The sequence below is a fragment of the Nannobrachium achirus genome, assembly GCF_963921795.1.
Source record: "Nannobrachium achirus genome assembly, chromosome: 7".
In the NCBI taxonomy this organism is placed as follows: domain Eukaryota; kingdom Metazoa; phylum Chordata; class Actinopteri; order Myctophiformes; family Myctophidae; genus Nannobrachium; species Nannobrachium achirus.
In genome coordinates, this window is record NC_137816.1 from 54302833 (window position 1) to 54323686 (window position 20854).

The 20854-nt window shown below is 43.2% G+C and overlaps 1 protein-coding gene across 1 annotated transcript; it reads left to right on the forward strand.

Moving 5' to 3' along the window:
• Nucleotides 1-4335: 4335 nt before the first annotated feature.
• Nucleotides 4336-6252, forward strand: LOC308288848 (dynein regulatory complex protein 1-like; the record flags this gene model as incomplete). Its single annotated transcript, XM_080730325.1, has 1 exon — nucleotides 4336-6252. The coding sequence occupies one exon, from the start codon at nucleotides 4336-4338 to the stop codon at nucleotides 6250-6252; it is 1917 nt and encodes a 638-aa protein (XP_080586451.1).
• Nucleotides 6253-20854: the final 14602 nt, after the last annotated feature.

Consider the following 20854-nt stretch of genomic DNA (forward strand, 5'->3'; position numbering starts at 1 on the left):
AAGGAAAAACCTTTGCCCTGCATTTTTCATATCTGCCTTTTATAGCGCCACCAGGAGGCAGACTTATGTACACATTTTTCCTATTATTCCTTGAGATTGTATCCTAAAATCATGCAAATCAGTACGCAGTATCTCTCTGTCCGATATTTCATATTCCATCCTAATTGGCTAACATCGGCTTCCAAAGTTTGCAGGATTGGTCCATTTTGAACAAAATGACTTAAATCATGAACGCAGCTTGATTACAGAGAAATTCTGCACGCACATTCCCACTAGATCAAGGAACAAATGCCACCCTTTTCACATTGGCCTGTTATAGCGCCACCAGCAGGTTGACTTTTGCCAAACACATTTTTTGAACAAAATGCCTCAAATCCTGCATGTAGCGTCACATTGCCGTTAAAGTCCAAAGAAGACATGGCACCCTTTTCACATTTAGTGCCACCAGGACCTACCTGACCTGGTGGAGACCTGTGCTCGGAAGAGCACTGCTTCTAGTTTATATCTGAAAAGTAACTTGTAACTAAAGTTTTCAAATAAATGTAGTGGAGTAAAAGTACAATATTTGGATCCCATGTAGTGGAATAGAAGTAAAAGTACTGAAAACTGGAAAAACTCAAGTAAAGTACAAATACCTCAAAACTGTACAGTACAGTACTTAAGTAAATGTACATAGTTACTTTACACCACTGCCCATTTCCACTCCCTCGTTATACCCATTCGTCTCACCTCATTACGCCCCGACCAATCAGATGCATTGTACAGTTTTGTGTTTTTGTTTAGTTTCTTATCATTTGAATGCTTCTAGCTGTTTTTAATTCTGATGTATGTAAAGCACTTTGTGGGTTCTCTCTGTGAAAAGTGCTGTACAAATAAAAGTTACTTGATATTGTGAAGGTAATGGCATGTTAACGTATGTACAGTATGACATTGTGGACTGACTGCATACAGTAGGTCAGTGGTTCTCAACCTCTGGGTCGGGACCCCAGTTAGGGGGTCCCCAGATGATTAGCTCAATGTGCAATTGTTTTCTCACTCAACAGTAAACAATTCTACATGAAGTGTATAGAGGGTGTCTGTACATTTCTAAAGTGACACTTTAAGGACTTTTTAATATCTCTAAAATGACAAATTAAACATTGGTCAAATTGTCAACCGATGTGGGAGCTGCGGTCGATCCGCCACGCAGAGGTGGCGATCATGACCTGCAGCTTAAAAGACATGAAGCCTTTTGGATTTTCAATTTACAAACTTACAAACTAGTTTTTTAATTATGGAGTCATTATTCTGCTTATGCTAGTTACTTTTAATTTCTTTTTAAGCTGTTACCTGGTTACATTTTAAACTGTTTCCCTTTTCTCTTTTACAGGGACAGTTTTTCATGATGTTCCAACCTGATTTTTTCTTGCTTTTTTGCCTTTATTATTTTTGTTGACTGATTAACATGATTTTTGTACTATTTTTATATAGACCTCTCAAAGCCAGACAACTACAGAGGCATCAGCCTGACATGTATCACTGCTAAGGTCTTCAACCGAATGATACTGAACAGGATACGGCATGCCATCGACCCTCACCTGAGAGAGAACCAAAATGGTTTTCGAGAGGAGAGAACAACCGTAGCACAGATCCTGGCATTAAGGAGATTAATAGAGGAGGTGAAAAAGAACAACCTAGCAGCTGTACTGTGCTTCATTGACTTCAAAAAGGCTTTTGATTCTATCCACAGAAGCAAGATGGTGAAGATCCTTGAGGCCTACAATGTCCCTCCCAACATTCTCCGGGCTATCGAGACCATGTACGCAAAAACAAGGGCCAAAGTGGTGACCCCAGATGGCAGCAGTGAGGTGTTTGACATCCGAGCTGGGGTAATGCAAGGAGACACCCTAGCCCCCTACCTCTTCATCATAGTTCTAGATTATGCGCTCAGGAAAGCCATAGGGGGACGGGAACAAGAGCTTGGCTTCACGCTAACACCAAGGAGGTCAAGACGGCATCCCGCAGTAGTTCTGACAGACCTGGACTATGCGGACGACATCAGCCTGCTCTCCGACAGCATGGAACAAGCACAAGAACTCCTGAACAGGGTGGAGATAGAGTGTGCCAAAGTTGGTCTCAGGCTAAACGCTAAGAAAACTGAGGTTATCACCTATAACCTACCTGATCACTCACCTCTGACAACAACAGAAGGAGCTGTGTTGAAGGAAGTCAAGGACTTCAAGTACCTGGGCGCATGGGTCGACTCAACTGAGAAAGACCTTAAAGTAAGGAAGGCACTCGCTTGGAGGGCCCTGAACGGCATGAACAGTGTATGGAACTCTAACCTCCCCCGCCAAATCAAACTTAGCTTCTTCTTTGCAACGGTGGAGTCTGTTCTCCTCTATGGCAGTGAATGCTGGACCCTGAAGCCAACCCTGCAGAAGTCTCTAGACGGGTGCTACACTAGAATGTTGCGTGCAGTACTCAACATCAACAGGAGTGCACATGTTACAAACGAGAGCCTGTATGAGGGAATACCAAAGGTAAGCGAGAAAATTGCCACCAGAAGAATGAGACTAGCAGGACACTGCCAAAGACACCAGGAGCTTCCAGCCAGCAAATTGGTACTGTGGGAGCCAACACACGGGCACCGGCCGCGAGGACGTCCCACAAAAACATACGTGGACATACTCAAGGAAGACGTAGGGACACAGAACACCAATGAGCTGGCCAGATGTATGGAGAACCGAGATGACTGGAAACAACGATGGAGGGCTCGTCTGAGGACGACCTAGATAGATAGATAGGATTATATAGTATTATATGTACTGTCATGTTTTATAAATTGTTGAAAAATATGATATTTTTGCACAGATGTATGGAACCTTATAGCACGTTCTCTTTCATCCATTTGAGAGCACCTATCACCTTAAAATGTGATGACATCATTTTGGTGGGTCCTGATAGGTCCACCAAAATGACCAATTAGAAAGACGGTCTCTCTCATTCAAGAAGGTCTCTCTCATTCTGGTACATTCTGGTGCATGAAGGTATATACTGATGAAGGTATAAATACAACCGAAACGTTGTGATTCCCCGAAACAATCTGCTATTTTCACAATAGAACTGTGTTATACAAAATGTAATGCCTCAACTCTTAGTGCTCGTCAGGGTGGGGGGGTCCCCAGTTAAAATATGATGATTTGGGGGTTGCGGCCTGAAAATGTTGAGAACCACTGCAGTAGGTCCACAAATGTGGAACCGCAAGCTACAAAGTGTACTAAAGTAGCACACTAATGTTTAGCCACATAAACCCTAGCATCCCTATTCTGGGGCCAAACATTTATTGAAAATAGCTGATCTACAAGCTCACAACGATCCACAAGCTAACTTGTTGGACTATTCTCGCTATGCATCGTACGAGAAGTGTAGTCGACTTAAGTGGCTGAGAAACATAACTGTATGCAAAACGTGTGCGCGCGTGTGCGTGCATGTGCCCTAATCCTAACCCTAACCCTAACCCTCAAGAAGGAAAAAGGTTGGGAACCTCAACCATTGTAAAGGACTGTTGAAGAACCACATTTTGTTTTGTGGGTGTGACCATTTCACGTGTTGCTCTTTAGCAGGGGTTGGGGCATGACAGCTTTCGTTGGCTCCATAGTTTATTGACAACCGAGAAAACAATTATGTGTGATTTATTTTCCAGAACCGATTATCTGACAAAGGTCCAAATATAATTCAGATAATTCAGTGTTTATTTCATTAACCTCAATACATACAGAGCAATACATACAGAGCACACCATGCAGGTGCGCTCACCACTGGCGATGCCAGTAACATCACCACTGGTATCACCAGGAATGCTGGTCCCTGATTGGCTGTTAAATATGACATTGCAAGAAATGCTGTTCCCTGATTGGGCAACAGGCTTAAACACACACGGCTACCTACCTACCTACCTACATACGCAGCCGAACGCAGTACTTGCGCGCTCTGCTGGCGCAAGTATGACTTGTGATTCAGACAGGTTCAGAACTTCTGTCCCTGTCCCTTATATAGAGGACGTAAAACACATCCTCTTACGTAATCTATACCATGCCACAACACTTAAGTCAGAATGATGACATCTCACAATTCCATTCCATTCCATTTAAGTCAGTGCTCACTGTCTTTCCTCACTACATTCTTTAGTCAGGAACTTTAGTACTTAAACATAGAGTCACGATTGAACATATGAGTGAAGCTTCTAACATTGGTCCTGAACCTGAAGATCGTGAACCTGAAGAAGCTGCAACTTTAGAATCTGAGAATCCACAAGAAGCAGCAGATTTCACAAGAGAACGTATGAGTGGAGGTATGAATGAAACTTCTGACGGAGGTGGTGAGGACGCAGTAGAAGAGGCTGGGCCTTTGGTGTCGGAAAACCCACAGCAAGCAGCACAAAATGAAGCCAAGAAAAGACAAGAGCTGGGAGATGACAAGCGCGACAAAGAGACCAAGGAGGAGAGGATAAGCAAACATCAAGTGGAGGAAAGCAGAAGAAGAGCCATCACCGTGTTGAACGATGGGACCGACATCATCACCAACATCCAAACGGCTGTCCGTGCTAGTGAGTCCCGCCGGAGGACAGAACTGAGGGAGAGTCAACGACTAAGAGTGGAGAGGATAGAGAGCGAGGCCCAGTCCAGCCTAGAGAAGCTTGAGGAGATCAACGCAAAGTGGATGGGTGCTGATGGGAAGGAGATTCCTCAGGACGTGGAGCAGATCCTGAAGAGCCAGAAGAAGCTCTGTTCTCAACTCCTCGAGGACAAAAACAAACTCATCAATGACCTGCAACAGGAGCTGGAGGCCAGCGATGACCGCTTTGAAAAGGACTTGAAACAGCAAGCAGACGAGGTGGACCTGTTACTAGTGAAGATGGAGGAGCAGGTCAAGACTATGATGAAGACCTACAGGGAGGAACTCGACCAGATGGAGAACACCTATGAGGAAGAACGTCAGATCCTGCTGACTGGAAACAAAACTGAATGGGAAGAGTCTATGACACAAAGGCAGTTAGAGGAGAAGAAAACCCTGAAGGAGAGGATGGATAAGCTGGAGGAATTTGAGAGCTTGCTTCAGAAGCTGAGGGAGCACAGTGCTGAGGAGAACATCACCCTCAAGCTCAAACTGGACACGCATCTTCAGGCCCTGGAGGAGCGGCAAAAGCAGATGGACAATCAATACCAGATGAACCAGGAGGAACTTGACCTGCAACGCAAGGTGCTGAAGAAACAAGCCGAGGAGAACACAATCACCAAGATCATGCAGAAGCAGAGGATCACCAAACTGAGGGATGAGCTGAACAAGTTGATGAAGCAGGAGAAGGATGCTAAAGATGAAATTCAGCAATTGACTAGACGGTATGAACGCAGCATGAAGGAGTGTAAAGAAATACTGAAGAGAAAGAGGCACTTTGCAGCCGTCAGTGCCACCAAGTTTGAAGACATGTGGATGTTGAGCGAGGCTGAGGTGAAGCAATTGGTGGAGCAGGCTCTGGACATCGACAAGCAAATCCATGAGCAGATCTTAGGCTTGCCCTGGGAGCGGCCTCCCGGGGCCTTCGTGGAGCGCCCTGACCCCGCCGGTACACGGGAACGGAAATTTGCGGAGAGGAACGCCTCGCTGGAGGAGGAGGAGGAGGTGAGGAGCGAGAGCCACGTGGAGGCAGAGGAGGAAGAAAAAGGCAAAGTGTCGACGCTGATGGTGAAGAGACTGTTGGAGGTGCTGTGTGATGAGGTGGAGACCAACTTTGAACCCCTGTTCATTGAGAACGAGGACAATGTCTATGCACTGTCTCAGTTGTTCATACAGCACATACAGAACATACAACAGGTCGAGGGGGCGAGTCCATCAGCAGAAGACTCCGACAGTATCCTGACCATCCATCCCAACGAGGTCCTGGCTGTTCTGAGAGCCTTCACTGCTCAATATGAAGAAGCCAGGGCGCCCCAGCGGTTCCAGTCCATGATTGACTGGGATGATTTTGACGATGCAGCCTACTGGAACAGTTTGGCGAATGTCATTCCCGAGTCCAAACTAAAGGTCTGGGATGCGCTGGAGACCGGAGTAAACAAGTACTACGAGGCCCTGAGAGAGCGGGCCAAGCTCCTCACTAGCGCACAAAGCCTGAAGAAAAATAACGCTGAGCTCCGCATGTTCCTGAACCAGCGGCAGGGAGTGCAGTCCTCCCCGATCCCCCAAGTGGTAAAGCTGACACCTGCACCTAAGTGAACAAATTGATTTACTTACTAAATCCTCTTCATGCTAGGTAGCACATAAGGTCTTCACCAACGAACGCCAATGCTGTCGTTCTTCTGCCCAAGTGTTGCACTTGGCCCCAGGTCCACCCAAGCGCTTTCATCTCTTCACAGATCTTCTCCATGCCTCCTTAGGTCTGCCTCTTTTTCTCTTCCCCGGTGGTGTCCATCTCATGGCTAACCTTGGGATGGCACTTGGGCACATTCTGCACTTGAATTACTGCACTGCAATTGATTTACGTGATTTTATTTTAATTCCTTTGTAAACCACTGCTGAGAGCAATGGAGAGTAGCACCAGGTTAGATGAGTTGTCGGTGGCACAAATGCTTGTATAACACCCACTAAAAAGGATATATATAGCCTTTTTTTTACAGCATGGCTCTGTAAGAGGCAAGATGTCAAAAGTGTTTGTTTGTCTGGGGCTAAACTTGCAAACCGCTGGACTGATCAGTACCACATTCCTTGTGTACACTACCAGTAGGCAGAGGAAGTTCCCTGTCACATGTTTTATGGTCATAGGTGACTGAAATAATAGACTGCCCACATGAAATCTGTTATCCACATGGTAGCCATACCGTAGACCCTGTTATGGCCCTATAGGAATTAGGTTTGCAATGCTGTGTGTCTTTCCTGTATTTTACTTGCAGTGCCCAAGAATGATTGGAGGTAGAGTGACAGCACCTGGATGTAATTGCCAATCAACCAGCTGTCTGCATCTAAGCCTGCGGAGAATAAGCTTTTCACTCCAGCCAGTTCTTTTTGACTTTTCTACTCGTCTGCCACATTTTATTGCTATGTGCTGTATGGACAATTAAACTCAGAATCAGCTTTATAGTCACATCACTGGTTTAAGGTGTAAACAACTGGGAGGAATACATTTTTGAGCGTTAACTTTCCTTTAGATCCCCCTTTCCCTCCCCCGTGTATGATTTAAACTGGGAGATTAGATTTGTACTTTTTGTTGGATTTGGTTCAAAGTAAGTTATCTTTTTTAGATAGTGTGGTTTGTTTTTGGCCAAGTTTTATGCTTCCTTTTTTCCTTCCCTTTTGGCAATAAATACAACTCTTTTCATGATAGGCCTATGCGTTTGTGATCCTTTAGAGTAACACTTGTGTGTCAGAGCTGTTGAATGAGGAGAAATCCTGCCCCTCGCTCACCAGGAAGTTTTCATGCTCTGCTTGCAGCTCAAGGAGATTACCTGGCTCTGTGCTCAAAATCACTCCATCGCTCATCTTTATTTTCCCACACTCCGCTCCTTGCTCAGGTCCACTCAAAAATAAAAATCACAACTTGGTGCTTGGTCCTGCTTGGTGAGCGGTGCCATTTATGAGTTAATTTCATCAAGCGTCCCACGAGCCAATCACAGCGCGTCCTGCAAAGCTTGGCCAATGGGACCCTGCAAACGTTCAGCCGCTTGTGCCTATTATGTAGGCCAGATGTAGGCCACCCTTCAGTTTACTTTAGGGTCCGGACATTTTCCTTTTACGTACAACGACCTTTGAGACGTTTGTGGCAAGATACTGTATAGGCCAGAATGTAGACCACTTCAGTTTACTTTTTGCCTACAGGTTATGACAGTCAAGGGATATATCCACACCACAGAGGGTATCTCCTGCATGGTGATTCGTGATCCCATAATATGTTGTCATCATCCCTCCATGTTTGATCCTTTAGAATTTCTATAATCCACAGAATAGAATAATATCCAAACAGAAACAGTATGGGCAACAAACATACGCAGTGACCAAGGAGGCTGTCACATCCTCTCGGAACACACACGTCTCCAACTGGGGTACGTCACTCATCTTTCTATCTGTCTTGTCTGTCGGGTAAAGAATAAGGACGTCTCACGAGCTGTGCCAGGTAAACTAGACCAGGTCAACCTGGTTGTGCCAGACCCCCTGTCTGTCATCATCATTTATGACATCATGCCTTTTGTAGGCATGTCATCATCATGTCATCATCATATATACCCTTTATATAGAAAAGGGACAGACCGACATTTGCTTATGTAGGCCTACCCATTTCATGGGTCTGGCAAAAATGAAATATCAGAGTTTAGGCTCGCATGGAACACCATGTATGGGCTCAAAGATTTACCCTTTGGGCTGCTCCGGCTCGGAGTGGAAGATGGTCCTCTGCTCCGAAGTACACTCCGACTGAACGTGTAGTTCAGTTTGAGCCTTAACTCACATGCTGTTATCTGATCCTCTATTGTAATTTTGCCTGCAGGTGTCATTTTGTTTGCTGCTCTGTCATCTATACTATATAGGGAATCTGTGTTTGTGTGTGTGTGTGTGTGTGTGTGTGTGTGTGTGTGTGTGTGTGTGTGTGTGTGTGCGCGCTGTGTGTCTGTCAGTACAATGTATCCCTGCATGGCATAACTCCGACAGCGTCTGACCGTTCGGTCTCGGACTTGGCACGTGTGTCTCCTATAACCCAGAAGTGTGCAGAGCCAAATGGCAATTCACCCTTTGTCAAGTCCCGCCCGTTGTCCAGCCCCTCTTCACACCCATTGGTTGCTGTGTCTTGGTGGGACACTCGGTGGGACACTCCATCCACTACCATTTTAATTCAGTTGCTTCGTATTGTTATTATGTGTGTTCAAATCTAATTTCAAACTTGGTTTCAGTAAAATGGAGCTGCTCAGTGGCAGTATAGTGGCTCAGCATGTTTTTAAATGTTTTTATTTCTCCAAAAAATATGTTTTAGCAAATTCAACATAAAAAAGGCTTACCAGGGTGGGACAAAGCAGATAGAGCCTGCTGGTTGGTGGGTCAGGGACCAACCAGAAGGCTAACAAAGGGTGAAGTGGGACAATCAATCCACTTTATTTCTTATTTGTAGACTCAGGGGTCCATTAAAAACACAACACTATATACAGACCATCCATTTACCATAAAACAGCTATTACAAGAGACAATCATGTGTGTTTCCAAAAAGTAGACCAATATCTTGCATCACTGAGGCTGGGGTTAGACAGCATGATAATAGAGCCTCATTCAGTCGACAGTAAATTTGTACATCAGGTTTCTCAATAGGGTTTGACAAGTGTTGACTCCCACATTGTAGAACAACTCACTTGCACTGCACCACCGTGTTTTCCTCAGTGTCTGCATGCAATCATTATAAGCAACCTGAGGCTTGTACATGCTTGCTTTATAGGAGTACCAGTGGTGTAAAGTAACTAAGTACATTTACTTAAGTACAATTTAGAGGTACTTTTACTTTACTGGAGTATTTCCAATTTTCTGTACTTTTACTTCTACTCCACTACATCTCTGAGGCAAATATTGTACGTTTTACTCCACTACAATTATTTGAAAACTTTAGTTACTAGTTGAATTGTAGATTTTGATTATCATAACAAAACATACCACTTCAGCCCTATACATTTCATCCATTTGAAAATAGCAGATCTACAAGCTCACAATGCGTTGCATCGTGACGCATTGTAGATCTGCTATTTTCAAAGAATTTTTTCATACATTTCATACATGGAAACTTGTGAAATGGGACATTCTGTATAATGAGTACACCTTGGGTACTTAAAGTACATTTTGATGGCAATACCTTTGTACTTTTACTCAAGTACATTTTGATTTCTGGACTTTTACTTGTAAGGGCACACCAATGTACAGTATGGTTGCCAGCTGATTTAATGGCCCTAACTGAGCATTTCTACATAGCAGTATTGATACTTTTACTTGAGTACAAAATGTGAGTATTTTTTCCACCACTGGGGAGTACAGTGTGCTCTGAAGAGGTCTACCTTCCCATCAATTGAACATGAGTAGAATTCCCTCCGTGTTAGCTTGAGCATATAATATACGGAGCTGCCTGTACAGATCATCATCCTCAGTCAGTCTGTCTGTTATGACATGCCCCAGATACGTTGCTTTGCTACATACAGATAACACTTGACCTGACCCATGAAAAGATGGAAAGGAGAGATCCTTATCCCCTCTTGTCCTGCAAATCATTGCAACACGTTATATTTCACATCACATGCTACTCCATATACTCAGAACCTACAGTAGTATATGTAGCAGTTGTTGACACCCAGCACTGCTAACTATAGCCAAATCGTCCGCGAGTGATTTGCTTTTGAATTATTAATGGATTGCGTTGTACAAAGTCCAAAGACGTAATTCGGAAGCCTTTATACTGTCACACAAAAAATGAACACAACCCATTCCTCAGCCAGCAGCTAGGCATAATAGATTTCCAAAAGAACACATCACCGATGTGCTCTGGAGTATGAATTCTGAGGTATAGAGTAGCCTAAGATATGGGAGAAGGGGGAGATCAAACTGTTTCATTCAAGTTTCCCTGGGAAGAAATGACAAAGAGAGAATTACTACTCCTGATGTTAGTGCAATTACAATGTCCTAGCCAGAAGAAAGCATGCACTGTTACTTTCACTGGAGCCAAGCATGGGAACGGCACTTATGTTGTGCAACAATCCTATTTTTCAACGAGCTTTCTATTTTTCCATGTGCGTGCAGCTGGGGCGCAGCCCTTTTACACTGAATTGTGCCATAAAAGGTATAGCAATGGTTTTGTGAAGTTTATGTGACAGTTGCTGTTGGTGCTGTACTGTATAGCTACACAGAAAAAAGAAAAAAAAAACAAAAAAACAGCTGCTCACTTGTCTTCACTTAATAATAATAATGTTTTTAATCACTTGCAACGTTTAGGTCAGTGTCTGTAGAATATCCTTCATCGACAGGAACAAATGTGTGTTGCGTGTGTCAAGTCTTTAAACTGTTATTACGTTTTGTATTCTAAAATGAATAATATATGCAATCTATGATGATCTGAGCAGATATGCGAAACCGATAAAAATGCACCTGATACAATATTAATATTTTAGAATTTTGTAAAGATGATCATCAAGTAGAGGAACACAATTTCTCACAATTTCCAATAAAGTATTTAACTTACGGAAACATGTTGAAACATGTTGATTTGTAGTTAAATGAGACACATTTCGGACAACACTTTCATTAGAACACTGGACGGTAGACAATTAAAACATTTTTGGAACAGTTGCTTATCTGTTTTAGTATTGAAAATGAAAAAGAAAATGTCCCTCTGGGAAGTGCGCAAACAAAGATTTACACTGATCGGAGGAGTTATAGGTAAAAAACACAAATCAGCCTGTTATAGCGATAGCGCCACCATGAGTTTGATTTGACTCATGGTGCATGGTGATTTTTTTAAGTGACACTTCTTCCTCGGCCTGGTGGGAATGTGCTTTTTTAGACAAAATCTGTTGGAGTACTGTCCAAAAATGTATTTAGCTAAAACGGCTTCATGGTGGCGCTAGAACACAGGCATGTGAAAAATGTGTAGCAGAGGTTCTCAACTGGAATCCAGGGAGGGTGTGTGCAGTTTGGCAGCGGCCGGGCCAATGGCACCAGAGATTAGCTGGTAGCGGACGGACGGACAGACAGACGGACAGGGGCATAACATAGTCTCCCCATGCCCTCAGCAATAAACAGCTGCTGTCCTACAAGTGGAAGATAAGACAAGTAGGTCAGGAGTGGCTTATTGTCAGTATCAGCCAGTAGTTGACCCACTGGTGGCGCTATAACAGGCCAATGTGAAAAGGGTGGCATTTGTTCCTTGACCCAGTGGGAATGTGCGTGCAAGATTTCACGCACATCACAGGCTGTGTTCATGATTTGAGGTGTTTTGGCCACTTTATCGCTGCTTGCAGCTATATTCATTATTATTATTATTATTATTTATTATTTTGTGTGCACTTCATAGGCATGTTAGATAAAGGTCTTCCTTAGATTATGTGTAGAACATTTCATGCAAATTGCTCAAAAGTCCCAGGATAAAAACAGGTTATGCGTTTTACAAACTGCTCAAAATGGCGGAAGATCTAAGGGCGGAGCTTACTTAACAAAGACACAGATGTGTTCCTCTAGAGTCAAGGCACGCGTGTAAGCAAGTTGCATGTCTTTAAGCCAAACGAGGCATGACTTCGCATAGGGCCCCCTTTGGCCAATTGGAATAAGATTGGTTTCAGTGATCTCCATTTTTGCCAAATGTCACGAACATGTGACTTTGCATGTATGTGTTAGGGGCAGAAGAATAATTTGCATAAAACTGCGATATTCATTGAATTATTGAAACGGAATGTTGCAATTTAAAAAAATCCGATCCAGGATGATCTTTAGATATTGGACCAAAGTTCATGTAAAAAAAAAAACGTTCTGTGCATGTGGCACAAAGAGATCCCAGGAGGAGTAGGATTTTAACTGTTTTTCATATAATTAAAAATGGTGGGAGATCTAAAGGTCAGAGGTCAAAAGTCAGAGTGTCAAAGTTTTTCGGCATGAGGAGACGCATATGTGTAAAGGTTTAATGGCTGTGGGTCAAACAGGGCATGAGCTATACCTGTTCAAAGTTTGCACTTTTCAAAGGCCTGCTACAATAGTTGCGAGTTTCATGTTTTCTCCGTTTGGCATAGCCCTCTAGCCAGGACAGAAAACGTGGCGGAAGAATAATAGAAACACCAATCTCAATAGTAGCTTACAAGCCCCTTACAGGGCTTGACCACTAAAGAGCTTGGTGTATAATAAAACAGCAACCTTTCTTGTTGTTGGTGTACTAGCTAAAAAAGCCCATGTAGCTTCCACCAGTGGTATTTACCTGTATCAGTCCTGGTATAGTCTGGTGTACCTGGTTTCACGGACCAAAGAAAGCAGATCTACAAGTATCAATCCCTCTAGCCTGGTCCAAAAACGAGTCAGTTGTTCTGCATAATGCTGGATTTCTCTCTTTCAGGCACTCAAAACCCAACGTCAAACTAGTTATAAAACAAATACCGTAAACAAACGTTTAGAACATGTAAATGTAAATGTAAATGTAATAAAGAAAATACACTCAAAAATAAAATACCTCAAAGTCCTCAATGGCTGCTCTCCAAAACATAAAGGAAATGAGATCACTGGTGTCCATGAACACAGTGTCACAAAACAGAAATAAAAATGTAATCAATCTATTATGACATTCACAAACATAACAGACTTGATATTCAATATGGGACCAATCTCTCGAGACAGAGTCAATGATGGCTACGCAAAAGGCTACGTCAAAGGAAGAGAGACAGACCGAGTGGGCGTCGCCCTTTCTTTGATCTGGGTTCCCAGATTGATATGGGACAAACAAAAACCCTGATTTCCCGCGTCACACTGTCAAACAACATACAGTAAGTGTATAACTGAAGGTGTCTGACGCCAGACCATAAACTGTTCTGCATGAAATGAAACAATTGCCACTTCCACAACCAATGGACAAATCATGAAGGAATAAATCATATTGGCAATAATTATGGCAGCCAAAACAAGCTCACGATAAGTTACAGTACACTACGACACACTGTGAGCTTGTAGATTGGCAATTTTGACACTGGCACGCAACTAAGTTCAAATCACCCAATCACTGTCTCCTGTCCAATGCAGGGGAAAAGAGATTAATCTTCACCACTGCGATTAAAGCCTGTCCTCCTGCCTGCCCCTCAGCTTTTCTCAGCCCGTTACATGGATCTGTAGCAGTTTGGTGGAGATTAGATTACATTTGGTGGTAATGCGATGGCGTTCTGTAAGCAGAGATAAATACCGTCTGCTCTCTCTCTCTCTCTCTCTCTCTCTCTCTCTTTCTCTCTCTTTCTCTCTCTCACACGCACGCACGCACGCACGCACGCACGCACGCACGCACGCACGCACGCACACACACACACACACACACACACACACACACACACACACACATTTATCTCTCACTCTCCTCACACTTTAGGGTCTCTCTCACCACAAGCTCACATCACCCTTCCAGTTTCCACCCCCACATGCATCTACTTTTCCGACTCTCAGCTTGTCACCCATTATTCCTCTCTGTCTCTGTCTCTGTCTCTCCATTCTTTTTTTTTACCTTCCATTTGCCTCCATTTATGTGGAGTAAATGTATGACTGCATACTTACTGCAGGTCACTGATCACCTCGGTGTGCTGTTTTGTGTTTTCCCATGAGTATGTCCGTTTGAATATCATCACTGTCGGGCTGAAACCTCATATCTCCAAGATCCAAATTTGTATGTTTTTTCGTAAAGCAAAGCCCTTCTTCATCACACAAGGCTGTCGCACAAAACTAGTGAAAATAGCAGATCTACTGTAGATTGGCTATTCTCACTATTCTAAATAATTTCCAAAATGATAAATAAAAAACAAATGGTTTTGGATATAGAAGGTTTCCGCCACCCGACAACGACGACACATATTACTTTGTGCTTTTTCCCCCAAAGCGTTGGAGTTGCAGCGTTGGGAAGGGAACGGATGAGGGTTTGCTCTTGAGGTGAGCAATGAGAAATCAAGCACAGACTGTCGGTGGGCGACGTGGGCACCCATTTCACATTGCAATGCTGTTCGTCAAGTCAATGTCAATGTTTTTCACTCTCTGTTCTCTCTTGTATATCCTTGGTTATCGTCCATGGTTTACAAAATCCTCCTCTCTATAAGCATGATGTTTCTCGACAGGCTCCAAAGAAGAAAGGCTCAAAACAGAGTGCGATTGCAAATAGCGAATTTAAGCAACGCTACGGCGACGGCAGATGACAACGGCAACCGTAAATTATCAGCGCTCGCTAGATCAACCTGCCGCCGTAGAAGCCGTCTGTACGTGCAGTACTACGCCAGAAGGTCCCTTCCCACGTTGCGCCTAAAACGCCTGCTCCATAGACGCGTCGCCATGGGAACCAAAGCGTTCAGTGAAAGAGGTGGGACCCTGTCGCCGACGGCTCTTTGCTCAATGATTTGGACCGCAACGGCGATTGCGTCATAGCAGCCGTAGTCCCGCCTCACATCGTGGTAGTAGAAACGGGCTCCTTAAATTCCCCAATATTGTGAGGGACGGGAAGTCTAAGTAGTGGTCCAAGATCTCACACGCTGTCCTTGTCCCTCCAGAACGGTCAATGTTTTTTTCATGAGTCTTACAGAGAGATGCTGAGTCACTTGCTCCACTACCCCCATCCCCTTCCCCCCGCAGGTGTGTCACTTCCCCCCCAAGCCTTCCCTCGGACATGGCAGCAGACCTTGCTGTCCAGATGGCATGGAGAATGGGGGGGTCACGGCCAAACCGACCCTGCCCCCGCCCCGTCCATGGCAATGGTGACAGGGATTCTCGAGAATGCTGACATGTCATTTGTAAAAAAAAAACAGTTTCAAAGCAAGCTAGGGTACTGTAACTCTCTGAATCCCATTCAGCGTTGAACACACTCGGCAACAGTGTCATGTGATCACTGCTCGCCGTCACATCTCTTAGGGTTGATAGCGTGGCATTTGTTTAGGTTTAGTCTCCTTCTTTCAACTCCTGTTCATTTATTTTTGAACGGTGCTCCCTGAAGCCAGGAGCTAAGCTCCAACAACTGGTTTTGTCCGGTCTCTGAAGAGTGGCCTACATCTTGGCACAAAGCGCTCAAACTAAGTTTGTTGTAAGCCCCCAAAAAAGTCCGGGGCTCTGAATCGTGGCCTACATCTGGCCTACATCTTGGCACAAAGCAATCAAAGTTTGTTGGTCCAGCCTCTGAATCGTGGTCTACATCTGGCCTACATCTTGGCACAAAGTGCTCAAACTAAGTTTGTTGTAAGCCCCCCAAAAAAGTCCGGGGCTCTGAATCGTGGCCTACATCTGGCCTACATCTTGGCACAAAGCAATCAACGTTTGTTGGTCCAGCCTCTGAATCGTGGTCTACATCTGGCCTACATCTTGGCACAAAGCGCTCAACGTTTGTTGTATGGTCACATTGGCCAAGCTTCACAGGATGCTTAATGAAATTAACTAGCACTGCTCACTTCAAATTAGGTGAGGCTTTCTTACAGTTGTATAATCATGGTTGAATTCTGGGATATGTTGAGGCCAAACTACAGTGTAAAATCCTCAGTGTTAATGTACCCATTTGTACTCTGAGTGAACAATTGCAACCAAATAACTGGTTGTATTAAATTAAGAGGATATTCTTTGGCACAGTTCAACTACTTTTCTGTGTGCAAGTGCATTTGAAGGTCATGTCACATAACAGAGAATCTTGTGAGGGAGGCGAGGAACAGTAAAACAGAGGAAAACATTGCAAAGCAGGGCCGAAGAACATCCAGACGAGTCACGTAAAAATGGTCACAATTTTATAGTGCCTCAGCAGTTAACTCTGGAGCTGAATCTCTTGTTCGGTTTCCACAGAGTTATGGGGCAATGAAACACCGCGTTTCTGTTCCCATTTTAATAATTGAAATTGGATTAACCTAATGCATTCAATCCCTGTTATTAGACCACACCGTTTATGACATCCCATCAACCTGAATCCAAAATGAATGTCCCTGAAAAGGTCACAAAGGAAGTGATTACATTATGTCTGCTGTGACCTCGCTCACCGTGGCTCCGTTAATGCCAGCAATGAAGGCATAAACCTCTTGGCTCTTGCTGTGCTAACTTCACAGATATGTTGCAGACCTTGCATGTCTCTAACCAAGATGAAATATTCTGCATAGAAAACATATTTGAATTACTTTTTTTGTGTGCAACAAACACACACATACATTCAATACCCCTCAAATTCAATGAAATATCTAAACCAGATCTAACCAGTATACAGTATACGGATATATGCTTTAATAGGTGCTTTTTCTTAAAGGAGTAGTTCACCCCCAAAATGACTTTTTTTCTATTGATTACTCATGCCATGGAGAGTAGAGTTCAATAATATTTTTAGTTTTTTGTCACATTCCTAAGAATTTTTCCTAAGTAAATTTATCCCCATTGATTCCGGATGGGGACCCGTTTCGAAACGGGTCCCCATCCGGAACGAATGGGGGTAAATTTATTGTTATCACATTTTTGTCTTAGGAATGCAACAAAAACTAAAAATATTATTGAACTCTAGTCTCCATGGCGTGACTAATCAATAGAAAAAAAAATCATTTTGGGGTGAACTAGTCCTTTAAAGGGGGCTTTTTAAAATATATATTTTATATAAATATTGGTCCATAATACGGTTTTATACAGGTTTTAGCCTAAACAACCACTCGGATATTTAAATGTCATGTTAGTCTGTCTCTAATTCCAAGCCATTTCAGATGCAATACGAAAATGCCCTTTGTTGGCAACGGGGTGCTGTCTTTGGGTTAAAATTGGAATGATACAGAGAAGATTAGCATGAGATGAGAACCATGTAGAGTCAACGGGGCGCTGTATTTGGAACGATGCAGAGAAGATTAGCATGGTACAATGATGAGAACCATGTAGAGTCAATCCAATTCAAGCCAATTTTAGTACCACTTTACCTCATGGTTCCAACTCATATAGTGTCAATAGAATATAGCCTCCCAAAAAGTACTCCTTCTCGAAGGGGCCCAATAGGAAATGAGCCCCTTTGAGACAGAAGGGCTTGTGACATAAACAAGGGCTCGATTTCAAAAGAGTACCGTTCAGACCCGCCCATTCAGAAAATCACTGAAATCAAAGGCTTAGAGTTAATTAATGTTTTTTGGGGGGTCTGGAAGAGACACTGGGAAAAAATATATAAAATGTGAAATTCACATTTTATATAATATGTGACGGAGCGTCATTTGGGGCATCGGGTTATGGCAATGGTCACCCCCTAGTCTTCACATTTAACCTCAAATTCACTTATTTTATGCATTATGGTCCCCATAATAGCAGATTAATCATCACAGTCGTCATCTACATGTGACACTTTATTAACCACTTTCAACATGGCATCCCAATTTTGTGAATGTGATCATATATAGGTGAACATTTTCAAACATTTTCTCTTTTCGCCCCCAAAGAAATAGCTCTCAACGTGTCACTTGGCGCCACGTTTAGAGCTTGTAGATCCACTATTTTAGAAATAGGGTTATGGTATCTTATTTTTTGCCACCCCCTATTTCTTTCTGAAATTACGCCTCTGGTTGAGAGGCAGGCTGCAGCAGTATTTCCATTTGAACCAGAGTACATCACAGTGAATGAGCATACGGTGTCAATTGATGACATGGCATTGTTGACGCACACATTGGCTGTTATGGGCACACAACAAGTTTCTCTTACTACTGTCAGTGTGTCATTCTGACTTATGACTATTGTGACTGCTTCTGTCACATTGGATTTTGGTACTGGGCGAATAATGTATTTATTTCCATTTGCAATAATGACTGAGAACTGTCACCCTCACCTCTATTGTCAGTACTGTAAATGCTTTGGGAAGTTTCGATGCTGTTTTCCAAGTGTGAGATTCCGAATGGTAGGATTTTATACATATTTTATATAAACCGACTTCAGTTTGGATAACATACAGGCGGGAGGACTACTAAATAATGTATAATGCAGCAAGACAATAATACTCGTTCACAGTTATTCTACTTACAGGTAGACCCTATAAACGCGGAGTGTTTGTGTCTGTCTGCATGTGTCTGTTTTAAATTAAAGTAACAAAGAGAAAAAGAAGGGTCAGAGGTGGACAGATTAACAGAAAGAGCGAATACACTTCCCGGCACCGGCGCCTGCCGCGGCGTCGCCGGAACTGCCGACAACAGCCACGGCAATGATTCCTATGCCGCGGCAACCTGCCGGAAAATACATTCGCTGTCCCTCCAGATTAATGTGTAGGGAACGGTGGAACACAATAGAGTGGGAGAGCAGAAAGAGAAAACATTAATAGCCTGATTCTGGCTCCTGCTGGCATCACTCCAAAGTGTCCTTGGGCAAGATACTGAACCCCTAACCTAACTGCTCCCCAGCTCATGTTGCCCGCAGCTACTAATAGTTAGGATGGCTTAAAAGCAGAGCACAAATTCCAGCCGTGTGCAAATTGCGTGTTAAGGACCCCCTTGAAAACGTAACGATGCATCCCAAAGGGTTTATCCTTCTAGTGCTATTTATTTGGCCGGTGAATCTCCCCTTAACATCAAGTATACGGTATCGTCGTTGTCGGGGAAAACCTATATGTCCAAAACCGTTCATTTTGCATTTATCATTTTAAAAATGATATAAACTAGTGAAAATAGCCAATCTACAAGCACACAACGCCTCGCACCGCGAGGCGTTGTGTGCTTGTTGATCGGCTGTTTTCACTACTTTTGTGCGACCACCTTGTATGATGAATCAGGGCTTTTCTTGGAGATACAAGGTTTCCGCTAGACAACGGCGATATATTTTTGGTTTGATAGTTTTATTGTATTGTTAGCATTTTATAACAACATAAAAACAAAACAACCATCTAAACAAAGCAATGTGTTATTATTTATTTAACCATGTACAGTACTTAAGGTTCATTCCATCAATTAAAAATCATATCTCTCTCAAGAATTAAATTAAATGTCTGTGATGATGATTCACTTCACATTGCCATTATTTTTGACACAATATCACACAATTGTAGAGGTATTGCAAAAAAATCTCAGTTGTGAACAACCAGCCATTGTGACAAAAGACAAATAACTTGCTTACCAGACCAAGTTAAGGTAATGGGAAGCTATCATTTGTATAGGAAAGCAATGTTTATAGAGGTATGCTGAGCTGATAAGTGAGACACAGAGTGAGTGTGCGATATACTTAATGAATGGCGTGATGATAAGTGAGACTGAATGCTGTGATAATTGAAGTCTCATTGTGGTTGAAACAATGGAAATGTATGTGATGTGATCACACAACATGGTTCATGTAGGTGTAAAATGTATACACAGTCTCTATAATGATGGGACGCCCTAAATTGTTCAACATTTTGAAGAGCATGGTCATTCATCTGATTTAAAACGTATTTTAAGGTGCATGCTGTGGAGTCGATTTTGAAACCTGCCAGAGTTAAAACATTGCTGCCCTTGCAAGCAGATCTGAGCGTTTCCACGTACCTTTGAAAAATCAAAGAATATTATGCGTTGCAAAAATTTTGGCGATCCAGGTGGTCTCAAAAGACGCAGGCTGTCGGGGGAAAAATGTTCCGGCCACAATAATCCATTGCAGAGTTGCAAGCCAGTTGAATGTGGCTTGTTTTCGCCAAAAAGCAGCACAAAAAAGAGTAAAACATCTTGGTTTCATTGAGATAATGTGATTTTCTTACTGTACTGTTCTTCGTGATGCTGGGATCATTCACAGACTGCGGACAAGCGCCATCCATCATAAACCACTGAACTGAGGCTTTGACGAGTGAATCGTCATTGGCGGTGTGAGCCTTGGACGAATTGACGAGCATACTCGTTCGTCATTGGCAGTAAAAAGGTTTTAACTGGCATATACCCAGTATATAAAGTATATAAAGGGCAAAGTGGCACCGTGGAGCCTGGGATTTGATTTGATTACTTTGGCTTGGCTGGGCGCTATTAAACCAACAATTGGCTGGGTTCACAGGAGTGAAGCAGGCATTTGAAGCTGGCTCTTGATGGGGGCACTTATACAAGGAGCGGAACTGAGAAGGTACTGTTTGTAGCGTGTTCCTCCGCATGCATCACACCCTGTAAGTCAGTGGTTCTCAAAGTGGATTCCAGGAACTCTATGGGTTCCTTTATGGGGGTCT